This window comes from Denticeps clupeoides, chromosome 9 (genome assembly GCF_900700375.1).
Source record: "Denticeps clupeoides chromosome 9, fDenClu1.1, whole genome shotgun sequence".
NCBI lineage: Eukaryota > Metazoa > Chordata > Actinopteri > Clupeiformes > Denticipitidae > Denticeps > Denticeps clupeoides.
In genome coordinates, this window is record NC_041715.1 from 21,574,047 (window position 1) to 21,591,980 (window position 17,934).

The 17,934-nt window shown below is 40.1% G+C and overlaps 1 protein-coding gene across 16 annotated transcripts in view; it reads left to right on the forward strand.

Moving 5' to 3' along the window:
* Positions 1 to 17,934, forward strand: part of neb (nebulin) — a 58,926-nt gene that overhangs the window by 39,400 nt on the left and 1,592 nt on the right. For 2 of the 16 annotated variants that reach the window (XM_028991986.1, XM_028991988.1), the window contains 42 exons: positions 393 to 497; positions 596 to 700; positions 827 to 925; positions 1,021 to 1,125; positions 1,209 to 1,313; positions 1,472 to 1,576; positions 1,664 to 1,768; positions 1,861 to 1,965; positions 2,480 to 2,584; positions 2,674 to 2,778; positions 3,146 to 3,250; positions 4,016 to 4,120; positions 5,177 to 5,278; positions 5,354 to 5,461; positions 5,552 to 5,656; positions 5,737 to 5,841; positions 5,914 to 6,018; positions 6,413 to 6,517; positions 6,604 to 6,714; positions 6,795 to 6,905; positions 7,028 to 7,129; positions 7,964 to 8,068; positions 8,364 to 8,453; positions 9,272 to 9,385; positions 9,487 to 9,591; positions 10,074 to 10,178; positions 10,705 to 10,809; positions 11,282 to 11,392; positions 11,948 to 12,058; positions 12,388 to 12,501; positions 12,607 to 12,711; positions 12,911 to 13,015; positions 13,298 to 13,402; positions 14,171 to 14,263; positions 14,651 to 14,743; positions 14,947 to 15,039; positions 15,460 to 15,552; positions 15,809 to 15,916; positions 16,248 to 16,434; positions 16,513 to 16,605; positions 16,686 to 16,826; positions 17,123 to 17,226. In XM_028991986.1, coding sequence (XP_028847819.1) covers positions 393 to 497; positions 596 to 700; positions 827 to 925; positions 1,021 to 1,125; positions 1,209 to 1,313; positions 1,472 to 1,576; positions 1,664 to 1,768; positions 1,861 to 1,965; positions 2,480 to 2,584; positions 2,674 to 2,778; positions 3,146 to 3,250; positions 4,016 to 4,120; positions 5,177 to 5,278; positions 5,354 to 5,461; positions 5,552 to 5,656; positions 5,737 to 5,841; positions 5,914 to 6,018; positions 6,413 to 6,517; positions 6,604 to 6,714; positions 6,795 to 6,905; positions 7,028 to 7,129; positions 7,964 to 8,068; positions 8,364 to 8,453; positions 9,272 to 9,385; positions 9,487 to 9,591; positions 10,074 to 10,178; positions 10,705 to 10,809; positions 11,282 to 11,392; positions 11,948 to 12,058; positions 12,388 to 12,501; positions 12,607 to 12,711; positions 12,911 to 13,015; positions 13,298 to 13,402; positions 14,171 to 14,263; positions 14,651 to 14,743; positions 14,947 to 15,039; positions 15,460 to 15,552; positions 15,809 to 15,916; positions 16,248 to 16,434; positions 16,513 to 16,605; positions 16,686 to 16,826; positions 17,123 to 17,226 — 4,488 coding nt within the window. Of the gene's footprint in view, positions 1 to 392; positions 498 to 595; positions 701 to 826; positions 926 to 1,020; positions 1,126 to 1,208; positions 1,314 to 1,471; positions 1,577 to 1,663; positions 1,769 to 1,860; positions 1,966 to 2,479; positions 2,585 to 2,673; positions 2,779 to 3,145; positions 3,251 to 3,500; positions 3,603 to 4,015; positions 4,121 to 5,176; positions 5,279 to 5,353; positions 5,462 to 5,551; positions 5,657 to 5,736; positions 5,842 to 5,913; positions 6,019 to 6,412; positions 6,518 to 6,603; positions 6,715 to 6,794; positions 6,906 to 7,027; positions 7,130 to 7,963; positions 8,069 to 8,363; positions 8,454 to 9,271; positions 9,386 to 9,486; positions 9,592 to 10,073; positions 10,179 to 10,704; positions 10,810 to 11,281; positions 11,393 to 11,947; positions 12,059 to 12,387; positions 12,502 to 12,606; positions 12,712 to 12,910; positions 13,016 to 13,297; positions 13,403 to 14,170; positions 14,264 to 14,650; positions 14,744 to 14,946; positions 15,040 to 15,459; positions 15,553 to 15,808; positions 15,917 to 16,247; positions 16,435 to 16,512; positions 16,606 to 16,685; positions 16,827 to 17,122; positions 17,227 to 17,934 lie in introns of all 16 variants that reach the window. The other 14 variants (XM_028991987.1, XM_028991990.1, XM_028991993.1 and 11 more) reach the window with 14 other exon arrangements.

Sequence of the window (17,934 nt, forward strand, 5' to 3'; positions counted from 1 at the left end):
GTTGGACTGCTAAATGTATAGGGATGTATGTGTGTGCTTGAGTATGTTAAAGTATAATAAATAAAGTGAAGTGATTGTCATTGTGATGCACAGCATATGGTGCACACAATGAAATGTGTCCTCTGCATTTATCCCATCACCCTTGGTGAGCAGTGGGCAGCCATGACATTGAAATGTCATTGAAATAGCAGTGCTACAGAAAATAATGACTAATACTAGCTTGTTAGATGATACCCTGCCTGCTTGAGTTTGTTTGGGATGGTTCTCTTTGTAATGTTTTCTGTGTCCAAGTCCATTTGATCTAAACATGGAATAATATTGATTGAAACCTGGAACAAAGCTTTTTTTAGCTTTCCACTTTGTCTCAGCTATTTTCTGTTTTCCCCTCATAGCGTCTGTATCGTGAGAAGTATGAAAAAGAGAAGGACAAGATCCATTCCATCTACAATACTCCTGAGATACTTCAAGTCAAAGCGACCCAGCAGGCAATTAGTGATGTATGTAGCTCTTCCTCTCTCGAATTCCTCTCTATGCTATCTAATTCCATTGAGTTTACAATTGTGAATGACAAAGTTCTGTGTTGCTTTTTCTGCAGCTGTGCTACAAAGAGAAATTTTATAACAGCAGAGGCACCCTCCTCCCCATGCCCATCACCCCAGAGATGATGCACTGTTCCCATGTCAATGAGATCAACAGCGATGTACGTAAATGCTGCTCAACATCTCACACGTTTTTATTCAAAATAAACAGACTACTTTAGTTGTTGCATAGAGTTTAAAACCTATTTTGAGTTAATTAAATCCAATATATGTGTATTTTTTCCCAGCTGAAATATAAAGAAGATCTCCACTGGTTGAGGGGTATTGGCTGCTTCATGTTTGACTCTCCTGAGATGGTCCGAATTCGCGAGATCAACAAGTTCAGGGTAAGGTTTTCCTCTACTTGTCTACAGTCTTGTATTTATTGTTGCTTTATTACAGCAATGTGGTAGGATACTCTAAATGCATCTTTTGTCTCTAGGCCTCCTATGATGTTGAAGCAAAGAAGAATTTTGCCAAGTTCTCTGTGGTCCTGGACACTCCAGAGTACCAGCGCGTCTCAGACCTGAAAAGCCACATGAGCAATGTAAAAAGTGCTGACAGTTTCCTGGTGTTTGTTTGCTGTCTACGTTTCACATCACTTTCTGTGTATCCTTCATATTTCAACAGCTTGTGTATAAAGCTGAAGGCAATAAGGAGAAATCCAAGAGCACCACTACGTTGGACAGTGTTGAAATCCAGAGAGCCAAATGGGCGCAGGGTTTGACACGCCAGGTACCACATTAAATTTATTAATCACAGTGTTGTAGTGTTTTAAAAAATGACAGGGATTTCATACTGTCTATAAAACAAATGAACAAAAATTTGTAATATTGTATTGTCATTTTGTATTAGTTGTATAACATTTACTTATTGTTTTTTTCTTCTTGCAGTACATGTACACTGACCTGGCATCCAAGGAGAGAGCATTCTTTACTCCTGAACACAACACTCCTGTAAATGTCCATGCCCGAGCTATGAAAGTGGTGTGCAGTGAGGTAGGATATGTACAAAATACCTGAAAAAAAATCCCATTATCATGGCTTATGTTTTTTTTTTTTTTTTTTTTCATTTTTTCTTCTTAGAACAAGTACAAAGACCAGTATGAGAAAATGAAACACAGGTACACACCCATCCACGACACACCCATGCTGGTTCGAGCCAAGAAGGCATACCTGCAGTCCAGCGATGTGAGTGGAACTTACTGCATGTTACAGATGACTAAGAACATGAGCTAATCTCAGCACAGCACAGTAATGAATGCATACTGTGTTGTCAACAGCTGAGGTACAAGGAGACCTTTGAACTTGCCAAGGGTCACTATCATCCCACCAAAGATGCCTTGGACATTCTCTGCGCCAAAAGGGTCAGAGATGACATCAGTGAGGTCAGTGGAGCTTACAGAAATTTCCCATAGCAACCACTAAATGAAATAGAAAATACATGGTCTCATGATAGTACTCAAAAGGACTGGGCATGCCTTGCTGGTAAATATAAAAGGCCTGAAATGACACAGAGTAAAATATAAAACACAGAATCTCAAATCTCTACACTGGCACCAGATGTCCACACATACAATGTGTAATGTTTGCAAGCAAAAACTTTTTAAGTGAAAATGAAGTGACGGTGATGCACTGAAGCACAGCACACAATGCACACAACAAAATGTGTCCTCTGCTTTTAACCCATCACCCTTAGAGAGCAGTGGGCAACCATGAAAGTTGCTCAGAGAGCAGTGTAAGAGGACAGTGCTTTGCTCAGTGGCACCTCAGTGGCCACCACTGCCCTGTCTTAGAGAAGAAAAAGACAAAGATGGCACCCCAGCATAAGATCACTACTCTAAGTAATGTGAATATCCTGCTACAGTGCCCTGTCACTTACTTTCTAAATCCCATACACAGGTCAAGTACAGAGAAAAGTACATCAGCACCCTCGGTACCTGGAAGTCCATTCCCGACCGCCCCGAATTCTTCCACAGCAGGGTGGTCAGGGACTGCATCAGTGATGTGAGTTATGCTGGTCTAACCTTACAGACAACTTTCTATGGTACATTGACTCAGTGTGACCTGTACCACTTCCCCTTGTCATTTTACAGCTTAAATACAAAGAGGACCTGGAATGGATCAAAGGAATTGGATGTTACGTGTGGGACACCCCTGATCTGGTGCAGGCAGAGAGGAATAAGACCCTGTACAGTGAGGTATGCTTTAGTCTTATTTATCTCTTTGTTCAATTATTCCTGCACATGCCCTGACTGTGGTAGGAATCACACCATGACACAAATATAATAACTGTGATATCATGATGCCAGTTCAATGACAATGAGTACATTGCACGAAAAACACAAATTACAATTTTAACTTATCTGAGAATATGTGCTTTTTAAAAAATGTAGAATGTACTGTGCTTTAAAATTTCTGATCGATGTACCACCTTTTGTATTAATGCTTTTTAAAAAGGTTTCTCACCCACTGTTTTTGTGTACATTAGGATTCCAGTGTTTCATTAATAGAAAAAAAAAATGTATTTTTCTTTAATGTATTTTTTTATGTGCACCTGGCTAACAGAGACTCTACAAGGCTTCATTTGAGAAGAACAGAGGAAACTTCAGGTACACATGTGACACACCATTCTTCCAAGCTGCAAAGAACGCCTCTGTCCTTGCCAACGATGTGAGTACATTTCAGCTATGAGTTTGTGCAAATAACATGCTATTTAATTTTAAAATAACATAATAAACTTTTTTCAATGTGTTTAAAATCCAATTTGTTTTTTTAAATTATATTAATTTTTGTGAAAAATATTGTCTAGGTGGACCAAACAGGAGAACTTTTTTTTTAACCTTTTGTGTTCCTGACCATTTTAAGTTGCAGGTTTCACTCTTGGCATTGTCTTTAACTCTTAATTTGACATTCTGAGCAGAGGTCCTACAGAGCTGATTATGAGAGGACTAAGGATAAGTACACCTCGGTTCTTGATGACCCTAGAAACCTCCTAGCTAAGGAGGCTGAGAAGCTTAGACAGGTAAAATGATTGGTCCGCAATGCCTGTTGGTCCGTGAGCCCGGTTCTGCAGAAAAGCATGAGGCCTTTTCGAGATCTGCTGGATGCCACCGGTGCATGGATGTTGTGTCCTCTTCTTGTCATCTTCTATGTTTCCTGTGTTCCCCAGTGGGTCGTCTGTCCTCTATGAATGTAAAGCCTGATCTGTGTACATTGTGAAATTTCAAAATTCATGTTAAACTATTTCTATGGTTTATAATGAACCATGATATCTATGTAGTTTTTAGCAAGACACAGCACACAGATGAGGTTTGGGAATGAAGCTTGGATCTCCATCTTCGGTTTAAGGAGCAATTCTACCTCACCCTCTTCTTCCTCTGTTGTCTTGATTCAAGACTGGGCATGACTTGTGTGTCTGTGTATCCTCATGGACAGGCCAGATATAAGTCCAGGGCTAAGGAACTGCTCAAGAGCGGCTGCAACGAGTTGCTCCGTCCTGACTTCCTCATTGCCATCTATAACTCCAGCATGGGGAGTAAGGTAACGCTAAGACTGCCCTGTAGGAGAGCCGCTTTAGACAGCTCAATTTACATTTAATCATTAATAAGACCTGACCCTGTCACAACCATCCCATATGACTACATTTCCCATCAGCCCTTGCTTTTCTAGTTCTCCTATCTATGTGTGTTGCATTTACCTTAAAAGTACCCAAGTTGAATGCATTCCAGTAATATGGTATTTTATATGGTATTTTTTGCATTACAATTAACTGAACAAATATGACAGAAGTGTAATAAACAACATATTTATGCAAACAGTCTCAGTCTTGGTTTGGTTCGGCATTTCGGCTTATGAGATTTCAAGTGAAATATCACTTTGTAGTTTAAATATACTACTTATATTATCCCTGAACTCAGTCCCTTATAGCTAGAATGCACCTGACCTGACAATGGATAATGCTAAATTAAGCCCCTTTCTTCCTGTAGAAATTCACATTAGCTCTGCTTTTGCTTCAGATTAATCTTTTAATGATTATATTTACTTTGTAGACTTGTCATTCTCTCTATACACAAGTATAAGAGATTTTCATTTAGCTGAATGTGGAGACATTCCTACAAGGACCTGACATCTCCATGCTTCCTGCTGGTAACACTTTGCTGGCAGCGTCACCCACACCTATCTTTTTTTGTCTTTTTTGTTGCATGTCGTTGTGTTTTTTGTTCATGCTTGTTTTGTGTTCTGCATCCACCTTTCATTTTCATGTTTTAGCTGCATTACTGAAAAAAGAAACTGCATGCCATCTTCAATCATTACCAACAAATCACGATTTTATCTCATTTCCGTACTCTTAATTTTTATACAATGCATTTACATAGGAACACATACCCTACTGTTGAAAAGTTTAGGATCATTTAGAAAAAACATACAGTGCAGTAATGTAATTTAAAGGGTCAATTGATTATTAGATTACTCTTTTTATGTATTTATTCATAGAAATAAAGATATTTCTAAATCACCCTAAACTTTGGAATACTATTGTCCATATATATATAGAGTCCCAGTCCTGTTTTGAGTTTTTTTAATTTCTTCCTTCAGTGGAAGTACAAGGAGCAGTATGAACGTGCCAAGGACAAGTACACAGCCGTACTGGACACACCAGAGCACCAGGTCCACAAGCGTAGCAAACAGATCAGCGACGTGAGTCCCCACCTCACCACTCCCAGATTGATCACTTTCAGACATGGATCTATTAACTCAACCCTACTTTCTCAGATTATTTACAAGATGGAGTACAACAAGAACAAGGCCAGAGGATACACACTTACCCATGATACTCCTCTCAACAACCATATGAAGAGGGTCAAGGAAATCACCAGCAATGCAAGTCCACAATCTTTAACCTCACCTTTATTTTAATAAATACATTTTGTCAGTTAAAGTGAATTAAGACTGTCTTCCATTTCCAACCAGCTGAAGTACAAGGAGGTGTACGAGAAGAACAAAACTCAGATCACCATGGCCCCCGATGCCTACGACATCCGAGCTGCCAAAGAAGCCTACAAGAACATCAGCAACGTAACTGTCTTTACCAGGGCTTATATAATTCTGCTCATTTGTTTCCTTAAGAACAATCTAACATTGTATTTTTCTTGCAGCTTGACTACAAGAAGAAGTATGAGGCCACTAAGGCCAAATGGATTTGGACTACAGACCGTCCAGATTTCCTGCATGCTGCAAAAAACACCTTCCAGCAGAGTGATGTGAGTGCATGGAACATGAACATCCATAATCATTAATACCTCTCTGACTGCTCTGTTATTTTCTATACACAGGTTGAGTACAAGTATGACAAGGAGATGATGAAGGGCTGTGTGATTGCAGTCCCAGAAGATAAAATAACTCAGCTAGCGAAGAAGAACACAGAGCTCAGCAGCAATGTAAGCTTTACTTAACACCTTGACTTATTAAACTGACATCACAAGCACAAGGTCACACTATGACATGACATTTAAGTTAGTGAGATATTGTTGTATGATTTAAGAGAATTTAACTTGTGCTTGTTTGTGCCTGGATAACCACATCCAGAGTCAGAAATAATTCAGTAATGTTTGGTACAGACAGTACTGAAAATCAAAACAGGAAAACTTCTTAATATCTGTATCCTAATTTCTGACCTGATGAGGAAAAGCAAAATTCAGGTCTAGATGATGAGCTACAGCTGAATAAATGGTTTACCTTCAAATTCAGGTACCAATATTTAGGTGGGACACAAATGTAGAAAAGTTACTAATAGCTTAATGCAACAATTTTCTGTTGATCATTTTGCTACAGGTGAAATACAAAGAGAAGTATGAGAAATCCAAAGGCCACTATGTGGCTGTCCTGGATACACCTCAGATCCTTCATGCCAAATCTGTGGCTGGCCTTGTTTCAGAGGTATTGTGTCACATTCATTATTCTGATTGTGGTCTTAATATCTCTGGGGTTGCACTTGTCAATTTATATGCAATATTTTGTCACAGAGCAAATACAAAGAGGCCAGCAAGAAGGATCTGCAGTCTGCCTCATTTGCTACTCTCCCACAGACTAGAGAGACCGTCCACAGCAAAGAGATGGCAAAAATGCAGAGTGGGGTAAGAGAAGAGATGGCTTTAAAAAGAGATGGCTTCTGTATTTCACAATTTTGACCCCTGACCCCTTAAACAACTCACAGAAACTGTACAAGGAGAAGTTTGAGAAGGACAAAGGCAAGTCTGTGTACAACAACATGGCCGTACCACCAGATGTTCAGCACGCCATGGAGGTGGCAAAGAACCAGAGTAACGTGAGTAACACGCTGTGCTGGAACATCCTAAGTTACTCAGCAAAGAAAAAAATGTTCTTTTTTTGTTGAAAAGTAGTCTCCTTCACTTTTATGATTATTCTTTGCTTATGCCCTATATGCAGTTTGCTTACAAACAGGCGGCCAAAGCTAAACTGCATTACACTCCAGTGGCTGATCGCCCTGACATCAGGAAGGCCACTCAGGCGGCCAAGCTCATCAGTGAGGTAAGTAGTTCTGACTCCCCTTAAATCAATTAATGTATCAGTAAAGCAGCACTTTGCTGAATGTAAAAATACATATTTTCCAAGACTCAGTATACAGAATTATCAAATTAGATTCTAAAGCCTTCAAAACTGGCTACTATTCTACTGCTACTACTTTAGAAGCAAAGAAATATAAAATAAACCTGTATTATTTATTTAATTATTAATCCCTGGGTTCCCATCTGTTACAGGGAGCATTCAGATGAACACATTCGTATTCACATTGGTAAACTGGCGATGTGTGAAGGGTGTGGGCTGTAGTCCATGCCCTAAGCCCTAGGGTGGTAGTAGCCTAGTGTGTAACACACTCGCCTATGAACCAAAAGACCCAGGTTAAAATCCCGCTTACTACCATTGTGTCCCTGAGCAAGACAATTAACCCTAAGTTGCTCCAGGGAGACTGTCCCTGTAACTACTGATTGTAAGGGCGTCTTATCCAGAGCGTGTAAATGTAAATGTAAGCCTAGTACCCTCAGATGGGCTCTAGAAGCCGTGACCATAATTAGGAATAAGCAGTAATTAAAAGTGAGTGAGGGAGTAAATAGATTAATCATTCATCATTAGTATGAATAGTTGAGAATTAAAATAGAAAAAGATGAGGCCATTAGTGGAAAGCATTTTTATTGAAAAGGGTAAAAGAAAGGGTGTTTATTCTATTAAGTGCCACAATACTGGTTAGATCACACAATTATTTGAAACTGATATTGTAAGATAAAAACCTTATATTATAATGGTGGTTAGGAAACTAAATACCAGAAGGAGAGGTTTTTGAGTTTGTGATCTTCTACACTATAGGTAGGCTACCGTGAAAAGGCTCGCCAAGAGGCCAGTCGTGGAGGCTCTTTAGTGAACCGCCCAGATATCACTTTGGTCACTGAGGTGTCCAAATTGATCAGTCAGGTATCTCACTGCACCACAAGTTTGTTATTTTATTATCCAGATTATGAATCTATATTTTGGAACTCTTCACTCCTCATTGACATCTGTAGAAATTCACCAAGTAGTGCTTCTCTGGCTTTTTGCTGTAATTAATATCCATGTCAAATGTTGCCATTTAATCCCTGTATCATATTCCTCCTCAGTATCACTGCACAATACAGCATTAGTCCTCTCTATCCATCCACCCATTCACCCATCTACCCATCTCCTGTGCCCTTCTAACTGTTCACCCTGCCATCTCACCCTGCACTTGTAGGTGGAGGAAAAGTCCTCCCTCCACGGGGCCGCCTCCTATGACACCCCTCAGATGCGCCACATTAAGAAAATGAGTGCCCTGACTAGTAATGTAAGAAGTTGCCCTGAACAACAGGGTGACCAGCTGCAACTTCCTGTCTGTCTCATGTCTATTCCTGTGTCAGTTCCTCTGACTGGTTGATCTCTGGTACATCGAGGGCACTTCAATATCAAACATTTAAGGGACAATCCATCACAGCTTTTTAGTTTTTTTTTTTTGTGGTAATGTTTGCACTTCTTTTTGTTGATCTTTTTTTTTGCATTTTTGTGTTGTTTTCTGTATGTTTTTTGGTCATAAAGGCTTTGCTTATTCCAAGCATTGCTAAGTATTTTTTGTTTTTTTGTTATCACCTCCCCCCCCGCCTTTTTTTCCAGCTTGATCAACACAATGTGTCTGACCACCATGACATGAACTCAGTCAATGTCTTTGAGTCTGAATGCTATTGTTGTCATCATTGTGTTGTATAGTGCACCCGAATGAATATAAAATGAGACTGAGCAGATCTGCTATAGATGGTTTATTTTACCTTACCCTGTGGATCTGCACACTTCTCTTCACCAGTCTTGTGGCCTGTTCTGCTGTCTATCTCAACACACACATAAATGTTCCCTGAACATATTTAAAGAATGATTATTGATAATATATGTTATTTGTTGTACCCTTGCTGTTTGGGACATCAACTAAAAATGTAAAAGAGCATGTGATCAAATGTGACGATTTAATGGTCCCAACTAGCAACAGCTGTTTTTTTCAACAGGTTGTCCTTCACTTACTGTTGACAGAGCATGTTCTGTGTGTGTGGGCGTGTGTACATTTGTGAAAGTTAAAGTTTAAAACTACTAATGATGCCACTGGCTTCTCCCACAAAGGTAAAGTACAAAGAGAAGTTTGACAAGGAGATGAAAGGAAAGAAGTCACAGTATGATCTGAAGGAAAGCAAGATATACCAGACTATTAAGGATGCCAATGTACTTGCCAGTGAGGTGAGGCTTCATCATTAATACAGTGTGGAAGACAGTAGAAAACATTTCTTCCAAAATGCTTCTAATGAATGACAACATGGTGGCCAATATGTTCATCATAGGTGAAGTACAAGGGTGACCTGAAAAAGATACATAAGCCAGTGACCGACATGGCTGAGTCCCTCTCCATGCAACACAGCCTCAGCACCAGCAAACTCTCCAGTGATGTAAGATTTTGACCAACCTGTCTCCTTTCCCATGTAACATCTATTCCCCTCACCACCATCCCATTCTAGCAACAGCTGTAGATCTTCAGGTCTATCATTTGGTAGTGACCCCTTCTTACCCCTCTGCTAGAGCTCATCTGTAACCTAATCCATGTTTAACTCCACCCATTACTAGATTATTAGTAGCCATGCTAACTGTTTTTTTTTTTTTTTTTTCATTTTTTAACACATGGTTCATTTTTAAAACCCTTTTCCCATCCCCTTCAAATGTCATAAAAACTCTTTCCAATTATCTCTCTTGACATTCATTTTTTCTATTTTCTAGTCTTTTTCCATTGTTTATAATATTTAACATTATTTGCATTTGAAGGTTACATTTATAAATTTTTTAATAAAAAAAAAACCCTAAAAACTTTTCTGACTTTAATGGGTGGAGGAAAACATTGAGATTGTGAGTTACTTTACTGGAAATTCCCCCTCAGTACCAGTACAAGAAGAAATTTGAGGAGAGTAAAGGTCACTATCACTTGATCCCTGACACACCTGAGCAGCTGCACCTAAAAGAGGCGTCAGAACTACAGAGTCACGTAAGTGAGGTGCTCCCTAGTTCCACTTACATGACGGCTTCTCTCGCTGAAATGTGGAACACTGTGGAAGAGAGAAGTCATTTGGGAACTTAACTGGTCTGTGATTTTTCACCCCTGGGTACACAGAGAGTGGAAATCAGGCAGGTATATTTAATATTTTTATCTGGTTCACAGCGTTTTTGGCTACATCATCTGAACAATTGAAAAAAGCTAAGTCATTTGTATTTGTCTGTTTTATCTACTGTCTACCATGTGTTTTATGTACAAAAAATACCAATACCCTTTTTCTGTGCATCATAGCAAGCCTTTAAATCAATCACTGCAAAGTGTGATTTAATTTTTTTTCTTCAAATGGCTGTCCTATAAACAACAGTAACAACAACATTTATTTCTTATATTGAACCTATATTTTACTCTGATCTAGAAAAGGTCTAGTTGGAAGTGTGGAACTTAGAAGCAAAAAATCTGTAGGAATTCCATTTGATTGTCACGTTTGTAATGCTGGTTGACATGGCTGTGCCTGCAGGTGAAGTATAAAGAGAAATATGAGAAGGAGAAGGGCAAGGCCATGCTGGACTTTGAGACACCAGTTTATGTGACGGCTAAGGAGGCCCAGCATTTACAGAGTCAGGTAAATACAGCTTAAGGCCTTCCAGTTAAAGCCCAACATGTCATCTAGCATGTCATTTTAAACTGGCCAATACAAGGCCAGTGTGGAACCATGTTTGATATTGTATGCTTTTTTGCTTGTACAAGAATGAAGCATATTCTGCATAATCTGTGTGTTTTCATTGCACAAATTTGATGAAAGTATTTTTGCGTGGTCAGTAATGGAATTCTGAAAACCAGATTTGTTTGTTTTTTATGTGGAAGCAAATATGGGCTGTTTACAGCACTAAAACAAGCATGTATGTGTATTTCAAAGTCTTAATTGTATGGCTGAATTTATTGGCTGTTATTCAAGTTATTCAACTTTTATCTAAGTCGTGAGTTTTATATAACAAGACAGAAGAGGATAATCATACCTGTCCTCCTAAGACATATGAGTGTGATGGTCCTGTGTGGCTCAGTCATGACTGTCCCTCTCTCCTCGCGATGAACAGAAAGACTATAGGAGAGACTTTGAAGAGTCGATGAAAGGAAAGAACCTGTCAGGCTTGGAAGTTACCCCTGCCATGTTACATGTCAGACATGCCACCAAAATAGCTAGCGAGGTAACATTTGGCCCTTGTTATGGTTACCTCCCCCATCTCTGGTAATTGTACTAAGACCCCCGAACCCTGCATTTTGAAAACAGCTAGTCACACCGAGGTCTGGCTGGAGTGAAATTGCATGGTCCACCACCCCAAGGATAATCCACTCTTGATAATACACAATGGTTATTTTTTTCCCTAAATAACATATGTTTATTTGTTATTTGTTTGATCCTACCTTTTTTAACAGGAGTAATCTGTATGTGAAATAACTTTGTTCTTTTGATCACTGTGGCTTTCTTTTTGGTAAAACTCTGCTTTAGTATGTATCTGATTGCATATAAAATCCCCCAGTTCCTCTTCTCTTCCCTAGAAAGTGTGTAAAATGTTAAGTTGCATCACCTGGAAGCAACTGGTCATGATGCTGTCCTGAAAACATGGACTGTATATTTGAAGTACCAATGCGGTCAGAGAAGGGGGGCTTGTGTGACTGTATTATCTGCAATATTCTGTGCTTGTGGTACCGCATGTATGTATGTGTGTGTCCTGCTACCTCTGTTCTTCTCCGCTGTGTAGAAAGAGTACAGGAAGGATCTAGAGGAAGGGGTGAAGGGTAAAGGGCTGACAGCACTGGAGGAAACTCCAGAACTGCTAAGGGCAAAGAATGCTACTCAGATCCTGAACGAGGTAGGACGGCAGCTGCTGGCCCCAAGCTCCGTCCATTTAAAATGGAGCTGCTCTATCTGTTTGCTCTCTTCATCTCTACTAATGACCTGACTAACCTTGCACAACCATACAAAGAAACTACTTAAGAATTTCCTGTCACATCTCCCATGGGATTCATTCCAACACTGGTTTTGTTTTAACATATACCCTTCCTCTGCTGTCATATCTTTAGTAAAAAGATCATTCCCCATGTTCCTCACCCAAAATTAGGCACTTAACCATTTTATCTGGTATAATTCCTGAAAACTTAAACCAAAAATGGCAACTAAAACCTTTCACGTTGATTACAGAGGGAGTATAAGAAAGCTTTGGAGCAGGAGATCAAGGGTAAGGGAATGTTGGCATTGGCAACAGACACACCAGACTTTATGAGAGCCAAAAATGCCACGGACATCCTCAGTCAGGTCAGAGTGATAAGTGTGCACTGTACTTTTCTGTTCTACATGTTCCAAGTGTCTCCATAAACAATAAACCATCAAGCAATTTTCTGCTGCTTCTTGTTCATGCAGACCAAGTACAAGCAGACTGCGGAGCAGGATCGCTACAGCTACACCACTGTTATTGACACCCCTGACATCATCCACGCTCAGCAGATCAGGAACATTGTGAGCCAGGTGAGACAAGTCTGCAACTGCACAACCTATAAAACCAATAAGAAATAACGTTACCAATGTTTAGAGGAGGAGACCCTGGGCAAGAGGAGGAGATCCTAGGCATGACTGACAACCTTCACACAATCATAATATATTCTATTACAATCCAATACTGCATACCGACTGCTGAATCAGGTCTGGCCTGAATTTTGTTTAACAGAAAAAGTACAAGGAGGATGCTGAGAAGACCATGTCTCATTATGTACCTGTACTGGATACTCCTGAGATGCAGAGAGTCCGTGAGAACCAGAAGAATTTTAGCACGGTGTGTATTGCCATCACTCAAACTATTGACTTCAGTCTTGCCCAGAATGGTTGTGTTTTGATGTGTAACTTCTGGCCTTCAGTTTCTGGTACTTACCTATGAATGATTTATGGCTTCACATTTACTATTTTGTTCCCAGGTTAATCTTAACAAGAAACTTGGCTAATTTTTACTGCTTTCTCTTTTTGAAAAAAAAAGTTACACTTTTTTTTTCTTTAATTATTTTTGACTTATTTTTGAATTCATAGCCTTTTAATCACTTGTGTGCTTTTTTCTCTGTAGCTTCAGTACCAGACTGACCTTAAAAAGAGTAAGGGTAAAGTTTCTGCAGTAATGGAGACCCCTGAACTGCTTCGTGTTAAAGAAAACACAAAGAATTTCAGCTCGGTACATTCTGCTTTCTTTTATATATTTTTTCCTTAATTTTTTTTCCTTCTAACATTATTCTTTACCATGTTTTATCTTTTTTTTCTTGGGAAATTTCTGCTTTTGAAAGTTAACATGCTGACATGTTAGAGCGAGGTATTAACTTGAGGTATTAAATCTGTTGAGGCTGAAAACAGAGCTATGGTGCATTAACATACTCTTATAAATATGTGTATGTGTGTGTGCACTTCTTAACTTTTAATGTTTACCATTTCCTTGTGTAATCTCACACAGCACAGATCTAGAACTAAGCTGTGTCATGTGTGCCTCCATTTTTAAGATCCATTACAAGGAGGATTTGGGAGGAGGAACAACTCTGGCAGAGACTCCTGAGATGGAGCGAGTTAAATGCAATCAGCAAAACATTAGCATGGTATACCGCGGTGTGACTCCTTCCCCTCCATCCTCAATGAGAGCTGCTCCACTCCTCTGTAGTGTCCTCCTCTCCTAAACATCATCAGTCTTTTAATAAAAGGCTGATGGGGCAGCCACATGTAATTCCCATTTCAACACCTATCTTCAGATTCATTTTTACTGACTGAAACGCCCATTTTTTTGAAAGACTGTAACATACCTCTGATCGTACTTAATTAATTAATCATGTTTCACAGTTTTGGTGTAAATGTCCTGGAACATAGTCACTCTCTTTATAACCAGTGCTTGCTGTCTATTTTGTCTCATCGTTTTTGTTGTTGTTGATGTTCTGTATGAAATCAAATGGGAATGTAGATAAAGTACAAGGATGCAATAGGGCAAGGCATATCCATCCCCGACCTCCCTGAGGTGAAGCGAATCCGGGAGACACAGAAGAACATCAGCTCGGTATTATCTGCTGAGTTTCCTTTTTACCCCCTTAACTTCCATCTGACCATTTTAAACACCATGCCCCCCCCCCCCCCCCCCCCCCCATCCCTGGATTCATCCTGCCTATCCGCCCCTCCATACATGGGGAATGACTTTCATTTACCTCCCCATTCACACTCCTCCACATTGCATTACACTGGTAACCAGTGTCTTCTGTCCCAGTGTGTATTAACTGTTCTTTCTGTGACCATTTTGTAGCAACATTTCTCTCCTGTGATTTTTTTTGAAGAAAACAAATACCTTTTTTTTTCCATTTTTCTGTCTACAAAATCTCAGTGAGATATCTTTTTCATTTCCTCACTGTTTTCTTTTTTTTTTTTTTTTTGCTATTTTGCATTTTAAAAGATTCATTACAAGGAGGATTTGGGAGGAGGAACCACCCTATCAGAGACTCCTGACATGGAGCGAGTTAAACGCAATCAGAAAAACATTAGCACGGTACTCTGCTGCTCAGATGTCCAACTTCAATTATTTTCATTTAAGAACTCCATGTACTGGCTATGGATTGTGTTGTGTGTTTGACTGTTGTGCTATAGCTGTCTCTGTGTTGAGTTGAACTGCTGTGTAATTCTCAGTGTGTTTTCTCACTGGTACCACCCACCCTGTTGCACCGTCTCTGCATGGTACTGAAATGCCTGTAGATAAAGTATAAGGACTCGCTGGGTCGGGGCACAGCCATCCCAGACCTCCCGGAAGTGGTGCGAGTTCGGCAAACCCAGAAGAACATCAGCTCGGTAGTGGACACTCCGACAACCTTTTTTGGCTTCAAAATAACCCTTCATTAACATTAAAGTAATGCTCCATAAAGTTCCATACAATCTTTCCTCCTGCAAAGTCACTTGCCTCTGTCCTGTTCTACTCATCTAACTTCTGATAGCTCCTTGTCTACAAAGATTCAGGTCATCTATGTTGACCCTTTTGTTTGTGTGTTTGTTTTGTATGTTAACCCCTTTTATATTCCAATTTTTGAGGGAAATAACCCAGCAGCTAACCCACCTTCCCTTTTCCACCCTATCAGCAGCATCTTCATTCCTGGAATCAATTTTACTTTGGCCAGTTGGCCAAAACATGTTACATTATGTTCCAGGGACCCCTGTGGGGGGATTGCAGGGTCCTGTATGCGATGATCACATTGCTATGCTTCTTCACTGTAGGTTTTTTATAAGGACAATTCTACCAAAGGAACACCAGTGGTATTCACACCAGAGATGGAGCGCGTGAAACGGAACCAAGAAAACATTAGCTCGGTATTCCCAACCGGCAGGAATTGTTGACTAGACTTAGTGTAACCCTCTAACTCCCCATTCTTGCTAAGGTGGCTAATATCATTAACAGTTTCATGTGGGTCGTATCTGTTGATGTGTACTTCACCCTTCAGAACGCACTTAATCCACATTCATCTGAAGATTTAACACTTTGGTCCCTAGTATGTATGCAGTGGGTGGTCTGCCAAATTGCTCAACTACCACAATGTGAACTGATTCTGTGGTGTCTGGTCCACAGGTATTGTACTCTGACAGCTTCCGTCGGCAGGTACAGGGCAAGGCTGCCTTTGTGCTGGACACCCCTGAGATGAGGCGCGTGAGGGAGACCCAGCGCATTATTTCTGGGGTCAGTAGCTTCAGGACCATAGAAATGAAAGTGCTATGCAATGCAAGAAGGAATATCCCCAAAATAATCAAACCGCTTTAAAGCCATTTTGAAAGTATATATAAAAAACTACTAATATACAACATTATTCTCATGTTATGAATCCATTATCATGAACATCGCTTTAAAATGCCGTTGTCATGTAATGACTGTTTTGCAAAGAGTTCAATCATTTCTATAATTGCTGTAAGATATCTGGTGTATGTGCAATCAAAAAAACTTTCCAGTTTAAACTGGAACTGGAAACATCGCTTCTTATCTCTGGATTCAGCCAATTATATCTATAAAACAGGTCAGATACCACCAGGACTTTGAGAAAAGCAAGGGCAGTTTCACACCCAGCATCTCTGACCCAGTGACTGAGCGTGTGAAGAAGAACACACAGGACTTCAGCGACATCAGCTACCGTGGGATCCAGAGGCGCGTTGTGGAGATGGAGAGGAGACGCACTGCAGAGCATGACCAGGAGACCACCACCGGTCAGTGGCCACTGAACACCTACTAATATGACTATAGAATCTACGACCCCTGAACTTATTAATCCTTTTCATTGTTAGATCTGCGTGTGTGGCGCACCAACCCTGGTTCAGTCTTTGACTATGATCCAGCAGAAGACAATATTCAGTCCAGAAGCCTGCACATGATGTCTGGTAGGAAGACATTATATTCTCATCGTCCTGTATGAATATGTTTGTGAACCTGCTCTTGACCCCTGACCTCCATCCCACAGTCCAGGCCCAACGCCGCAGCAAGGAGCACTCCCGTTCTACAAGCGCCATGAGTGGAGTAGGGGATGAAAAATCTGAGGTGTCTGAAAATGTGGACCACCACCTGTCCGTCTACAGCAATGGATTTGCTGCCTCCTCTCTAGGTATCTAAACAGATAACTGAACATTACACTTGAGCATTACACTTCTTAAAGGTCAATTACGAGGCACCATAGTCCAAATTATTGATCACACTGATCAACAACAACAACATCATTTATTTATTATATAGCCCCAAAATCACATACAGTATGTCTCAATGGGCTTTGACAAGACACTTGACCCAGGTCACACTTTTGGTTGTGTTTTGTTTTGGGTTTTTTGCAAGAATGGTTACATTTTGTCTCTTCTGAATCTGAATCAAGGTGACAGCTAAAAGACAATTACTCTGTACTTGCAGGCTACCAGCAGGCTAAGACTGTTGAGCTTCAACAGAGATCTTCATCTGTGGCCACCCAACAGACAACCGTGTCTTCTGTCCCCTCACAGCCCTCAACCACCGGAGTAAGTCATAGGAGAAATGAGTACTAGTAGCTGGTTTAAAACTAGGAAGAGTTTTCTTCTTACAAACTGGCCATTGTTGCAATTTAAATAGCACAGCTTTGGCTACCTGTAGTCTCATATAGGTTCATGTTTAATAAGAGACATATACACACACACACACATACATACACACACAGTGTGATGTTTTGAGAATGACACAAATACATGTTTTCACTAGTTTGCTGCTTCAGTTTTTTTTATTTGGTGTATTGACCAAAATATTGATAAGCATTTTATAAGTTTCAAAGGTTTTTTTATTGACAATCAAGTTTATGCAAAGAGTTAATAATTGCAGTGTTGACCCTTTTTTTCAACACCTCGGCAATTCGCCCTTGCATGCTAACTTCTGGGCCAAATTCTAACTGATGGCAACCCATTCTTTCATAATCAGTGCTTGGAGTTTGTCAGAATTTGTGGCTTTTTGTTTGTCCACCCGCCTCTTGAGGATGAAACACAAGTTCTCAATTTTTATGTTTTTAATGCTTTGTTCCCTGAGCCACTTAGTTATCCCTTTGGTCTTATGACACGGTACTCCATCATGCTGGAAAAGGCATCGTTCTTCTCAAAACTGTTTGGTTGGCTCACTCACAAAAAATTGTGAGTGAGCCCCACTCCCTTGGATGAGAAGCAGCCCCACACATGAATGGCCTCAGGATGCACAAGACAGGA